The 6,489-nt window shown below is 30.0% G+C and overlaps 1 protein-coding gene across 1 annotated transcript; it reads right to left on the bottom strand.

The window, feature by feature from the left end:
* Positions 1-1,132: 1,132 nt before the first annotated feature.
* On the bottom strand, positions 1,133-6,177 carry LOC124529956 (D-beta-hydroxybutyrate dehydrogenase, mitochondrial). Its single transcript, XM_047103913.1, has 6 exons — positions 6,095-6,177; positions 5,841-5,960; positions 5,348-5,494; positions 3,380-3,537; positions 1,909-2,071; positions 1,133-1,578 (listed from the first exon to the last, which is right to left on the bottom strand). Exons 2-6 carry the CDS (start codon positions 5,938-5,940, stop codon positions 1,238-1,240), a joined length of 909 nt encoding a protein of 302 aa, XP_046959869.1. The 5' UTR covers positions 5,941-5,960; positions 6,095-6,177; the 3' UTR covers positions 1,133-1,237.
* Positions 6,178-6,489: the final 312 nt, after the last annotated feature.

Raw genomic sequence — 6,489 nt, 5'->3', positions numbered from 1 at the left:
TTAGTTTTATTATTTTGTCTAATAAAATTTAGATTCAAAATTAAAATACAAATATTCTTGTTTGATTTATAAAACTCCGCATATATTATTTGTTTATGTAATTGTGTGTACTTCAGTTAATATTATATAAAAAATTGAATACATCTTCATAATATATATTTTCTTACATGTTTGTTCCGTAGTCATACTATTTATTAAAAAATACAAAATTGTATTAATTGTATATTTCTGAAACTAAAATTATCTTAAGCTTTTTATGTAAATTTAAAGCTGACAAGAACATTTTCTATTGATGAATCCTTCTTTTTTCTTTCTAAGTTAGTACTAGTTACTAAGTTTCTTACTAATTAGATCACCAAAGGTTGTCTGTGTGTCATGATATAAGCTCACGACCATTTCTGGGTTATTATTATTTTTTGGATATTCTTATGTTATCTATTGTAGCCTATCGCCTATTGTGTTTTGGTTGCTGTGCTATTCCTTATTTTTTGTTCCTTATTCCTTATCTCTTATATCTTATTTTTTTCATTGTGTAATGGACTTTAATCATTAATCAAATAGTACTAGAATCAAAATTATAGTCTTTGAGAAGCTCTTTTGAAAATTTCGTAATGAAGATTCTACCGAGCAATAAACTCAGTAGTGTAATGGAGTATTTTCTCAACAATTGAAATAAAAAAGGTTATATTTAGTCCATCAAGCACAATTATATTTAATTGAATGAAGTTGTTCTAGTCTAATTTTGAACAAAAGATTTTCGATAGACTGGCTCTTGTGAAATTTAAATATAATTAGGTATGTTATTTTTAGTTTATATTTTCACACCAATTTAATAAATACTAGCCTTAACTGTATAGTAAAATAATATAATATATGTTAAGCGTTAAGTACGTACAGTAGTCATTTCAATAATAAACAAAAATGTTATAAAAATAATTACGTATTCAAAATATTTTTGAGAGTTCAGTAAAATCGATTTACGATTATATAATGTAGTTACAATAACTGTTATTTTTGAAAAAAAAAAAACACTTAGCAGATGAAATAACGATCAATTATAATAAAATTAAGTATACTCATATTAAAAATATAGGTAATCATATTAAATCATAAATTGTCTTCAATTTAAATACTTCACTACTTTCTATTCGTGTTTAATGATTCACAATTATATAATAAATATTTCTTTCTCAATAATGAATATGATAAACAAAAGAAAAGAAATACATCATAATTATTAAATTTCAGGAAATTTAAGAAATCTTTTAATAAGGCTTTTATGTATTATGTCGGGCAAAGGTAACTTAAATAAGTTGTAATAAAATTTATAGCGTAATGATTCAACTTTGTACATATTTTTGGGGTTATTATCAGTCAGAGCCTTCATAAAGGTTTCAATAATATTTTCATCATTTAGGGAATCGAATCTTGTATTATTTGATGCTTGTTTTAAATAATTATTCAAGGTTCGTATTTTCTTTTCATAGAAAGCTTTTTGTTCTTCATTCATGTGTTCCAGCATTGCGGTCCCGTTCAGAAATTGACTTTTTAACAAATTGCTAGAGCCGACGAAACCACCTGCAAATGTATTATATAAAAATAAAATAGTTTATGAATGATTGATTTCATTTTTATTTGCAATATTTTTAACTTGGAGTCGACGGCGGCTTCTTTCGAGTTTTAGGATGTTGTTTGTCAAGTGTTAGGCAAAAATATACCTTATCTCCTCCTCCAAAATCTCCTTTCTTGGAGTTCAAATTTGCTTCATACCAAATTTCATCAAACTCCGTTCAGGAGTTTGGTCGTGAACGAGCGACAGACAGACAGACAGAAAGTCAGAGTTACTTCCACATTTATAATATTATAATATAGATTAATTATTAATTATCTTTGGTTTGCTTTAAATACCTGGTATAAAAGTCAGAGCTTTCAAATCATCCTGTAGATATTCCATACGTAAGGCTTGTGTCCAGGCTAAGACACCAGCTTTGCTAGCGCTATAGGGACCAAATCCAGGAAGTGGATGTAAGCCACAATGGCTAGCTACATTGATAATACGAGGTTTTACACCCTGAAAATATAATATTAAAAAACATACATATTTCATATAAAATAATTACTGTGATCAGAATACCTGATAGATGGAATTTCTTGGTGGTAGGGCTTTGTGCAAGCCCGTCTGGGTAGGTATCACCCACTCATCAGATATTCTACCGCCAAATAACAGTACTCAGTATTGTTGTGTTCCGGTTTGAAGGGTGAGTGAGCCAGTGCAACTACAGGCACAAGGGACATAACATCTTAGTTCCCAAGGTTGGTGGCACATTGACGATGTAAGGATTAGTTAATATTTCTTACAGCGTCATTGTCTATGTGTGATGGTGACCACTTACCACCAGGTGGCCCATATGCTCGTCCGCCAACCTATACCATAAAAAAAACATAACCGCTGTAAAAGAATATTAACCGTTCTAAGAAGTCCCTTTTGCTTTTATTTACACTGGCTCACTCACCATAACGATATTACATTTACTATTTGGCGTTGGAATATATGATAAATGGGCAGTACGTACTAAGACCAGACGGGACCAAGTGCTACCACAGAGTAATTATTTTATCTATTCTTACTAATATTATAAATGGGTGATTGGTTAGGTGAATATGTCAAAACGATATGGTTTGCATATTCACGATAGAAGTACCATTTTAATGACGTATTAAATAAGAACAATTAATAAAGCTATCATTTTATAATAACTAAACGTTTGGAAATTGTCGTTTATATTGTACGCATTATAAAGGGCAATTTCCAATCGAATAGGTAATTAATTATTGTTAATCATAAAGATAAACAAATGAACGAATAGAATCTATTCAAAGGCAATTCAATAGATCGACTCGTCTTCATTCAATATTACATACATACGCAACGAGTTAAAGAATAAAGAGACTGCAACATTTGACAATGCGAAAAATAAATTGTGAATTATTTAATCAGTGTATATTATGAGTTTAAAAATGGTTATTTACCAACGAAACTTGAAAATAATACATAATTTATTCAAAAATCCATAAATAAAAATGCATTTTTTCAAACGTTTGACACAAAACGCTCCTGATTGGCCGGGCTTATGATGAGGTCACTTTGTTGTAAACTTTGTTTTTCTACTATATGTACCACAGATTAAAATACAGGAAAGTGACGTCACCAACTCCATTGCAGCGCCATATTGTTCAAGTAGCGTTTTTGTGCGCTATTTAAAAATGGAATTTTTAATATGATATTTTTCGGCAAATATGTACTAGAAATAAAAAAATCTACTTTTACTGGGTTACTTAACCTTAAATACTAAAATAAAGTATAATGATATAATCTTACACTCTGCGCACTTTTTCGTAAATCAGGCAAAAATGCAGAAACCACTCTCATTGCTCCGAGTAAATTGACGTTTATTGTGTTTTCAATGATTTGTGGCGTGTGCCATTCGTAGTCACCAATGGTCATTACACCAGCGTTGTTTATTACTGCGTATAATTCTAAAAGGACAATATAAAAGTTTGTTAATTTATTAATTTGCTTAATTGAAATAAATGAATTGAATTTAAAACATCGTGTGTGAATAGTAATATTCGATCAGTAGGGACAAAGTAGTAAATTAATCATTAATTTATTTGTTTACTAATTAATAATTCTGAATACCGTATAGTAATTATAACGTATTTAATGAATATGCTTATAAAAAAGACTGAGTGTGCTAAATAGTAATGGGCCTGTCTCCTCTTCATCATCATCATTATTAGGTATGTACATATTTTAAACCTAAGTCGCCAACATTGTTGCTGTGTATACCTACTGAAATCTTTAAACTATGCAAAAGTTTTTTTTTAATATATGTAGTAATTCAACAGGGAGTTTTAAATGCATAATATAGTAGATTAACACTGTCATTCTTAGATGTTTCTGATGTTGTGTCATAAAAAAGAAATTTTATGTTCTTACATTGCAAACGCTGCGCCGCCTGAACCCTAGGAGATAGATCAAAATAATGTATTGCAGTATTGTACACCTTAAAAAGGTCCACTAAAAGTCCACAGTATAATATGTTTATCTCTTAGAGTTAACACTCAATAAACATTTTTATCCTTTAGTTTTTACGAGAAATAATGGCTTATTTTTCGAAATGATTTTAGGTTGGATATTTTCGAAGATGTTACTGTTTTAAAATGCAGGGACGATCCTGACATTCTGTAATATATTTAACATCAGCATTGCCGTGCGAAGTCGGAGCGGGTTGCTAGTTTAATGATAAAATGTTTTGTGAAAAAAACGTCCGCGTAGAAACTCTTTATTAGAAGTCCTCACAGGCTGTTCAACTGCGGGTTGGATATAAATAATACATGTTTCAAAAGTTCTTTCGAAACATGTATTTCTTTGCGATGTTTCCGCACTCAAGTACGAAACAAATTATTATAAAATCTCTAAAAAAATAAAACGAAAGATTTTCAACTACGTTTTCACAAAAATAACCAAACTGTGATGCTCGATATACGTAATTCTCGACCAAATTTTAAAAACTCGTTTAAATTCGAATATGAGAGTTTTCATATTGATATTCACTCTGTGATAACATTTGAATTTTTTGCCGTAAAGGTTAACACACGTTATATATTTACATCGGCTTCGGTTGAAACGACAAAACGGTTTTACGGTAGAAATATATTTTTTGCATACTAATAATAAAATAGTTCATTCTCTTTCGATTTTAGATACGGTGTGTATTAATAAAGAGTGCTTAAGAGTTGGTTAATTTGGTAAGGACGACCCTCTTTGAACATCTGTTTCCTTCAATATGTTAAAATAGTAACCCAACCCGGCTTCTCATGGACCCTACATAGACATAAATCGACATAATTATGGTATCACGGCTGTCCCTGTTGAATTCATCAAGGTCATTAATTTAAACTTAAATAATATGAAGTAGTTTTTTAAATTGTGCCTTTCCTGGAAGCTCCATTTATTTCCTAATTAATATACTTATGAAATAAATAATTACATCTTAAAAATTTTAATCTTTCCTGTAAACTCGAGTATTTTTTTGGTTTTTAATTGTGCCATGAGGGCACAGATTATTTCGCCAATGTCACAAGATCTATTGACGTAATCAGTATATGAATTGTCAATGTCATTTTACGGATGATCGCATACAGATGCGACAAAATGCGTAAATGTTTAATATACAGATCCCTCGTCTATTCAAAAAAATCCATATATTGCAAATATTATTTAGCGCAGAGATGCAACTCTTTTTTACAGATTTACAATATTTATATACTTGTTTTAACTTACTGTAATTTGAATTGTTCTTCACAATACTCTTGACGTAATCACTATATTCGTGAACACTTTTAGAATCTGTAACGTCTAGTTTAAACGGATGAGCGCAAAGATTTTTAAGTGCTTGCGAAGCTTCAGTGGCAGTTCCATTGTACATTCCTAAAACCATTACATAAATTATTATAGAAAGATTAAATAATTACATGATAATTCAATCACATACCTAGAACTAACTAATTTCGACAATCGGAATTAAAAAAAAAAAAAAAAACGCAATAAAATACAAACAATCAAAGCAAACGCATAAAAAATGTTGATCACATTATTGTATCATGATCCGAAGATTCTGCATTTACTTTAATAAACAAGTATTAATATTATACAAGCATCGTTTAAATATTTAATGATACTTTAAATTATTTGTTTATAGCGTTTGTTTGTAGGTATATTTAAAATATCTCTCACATTATCTTACTTGTTTATTAACTACATAAAGAGTACTTACCCGGCACAGTAATTACTCCTTCTCTAGCCATCCGAGCCGCTAAAGCCCAGCCAAGGCCACTATCACATCCCGTTATGGCTACGACTTTAGTCCAGGACATTGTTTCCCTTTTACTCTAAACTATAAAAATATATTAAAAGTCGACCGTCTTATCGACTAACTTATGAAATACAATAACTATTTAACATTGAGGTACATTTTAAAATGAACGTATTATTTATTGTTTACTATTGAATAAAACAAGTTTGACTTACATTTTTTCCCTACTGTTCGGTCTATATAGGACCACAGTTCTGGATGTACTGACGACGGTGAATGTTTATTTTATTACCTACCGTTTTAGTACCTGACCACTGTGATCTTCGACTAAAGCGGTGCATATGAAACAGGCGTCGGATATCATTGCATATTTATAACGAATTTCATGTTTGTATTACGCCTAGTTTCACATTCGAATGAAATAAAATATCATACCGGGAAGATCAGTAGCATGTATTTAGTGCGGCGATAAAGTAACCTAACTTAGAGTTACAAAAAACAATGATACACTAAATAAAAGTAATTCGTAATTATCAAGATATAGGTTTTTTAATTTAATTTTTAAGTGAACTTTTTGGGATAGATTTTAATTTTCACATAGACATTAATG

Source organism: Vanessa cardui, chromosome 5, assembly GCF_905220365.1.
Source record: "Vanessa cardui chromosome 5, ilVanCard2.1, whole genome shotgun sequence".
NCBI lineage: Eukaryota > Metazoa > Arthropoda > Insecta > Lepidoptera > Nymphalidae > Vanessa > Vanessa cardui.
Note: the sequence above shows the minus strand (reverse complement) of the source record. Positions and strands in the feature narration are given on the sequence as shown.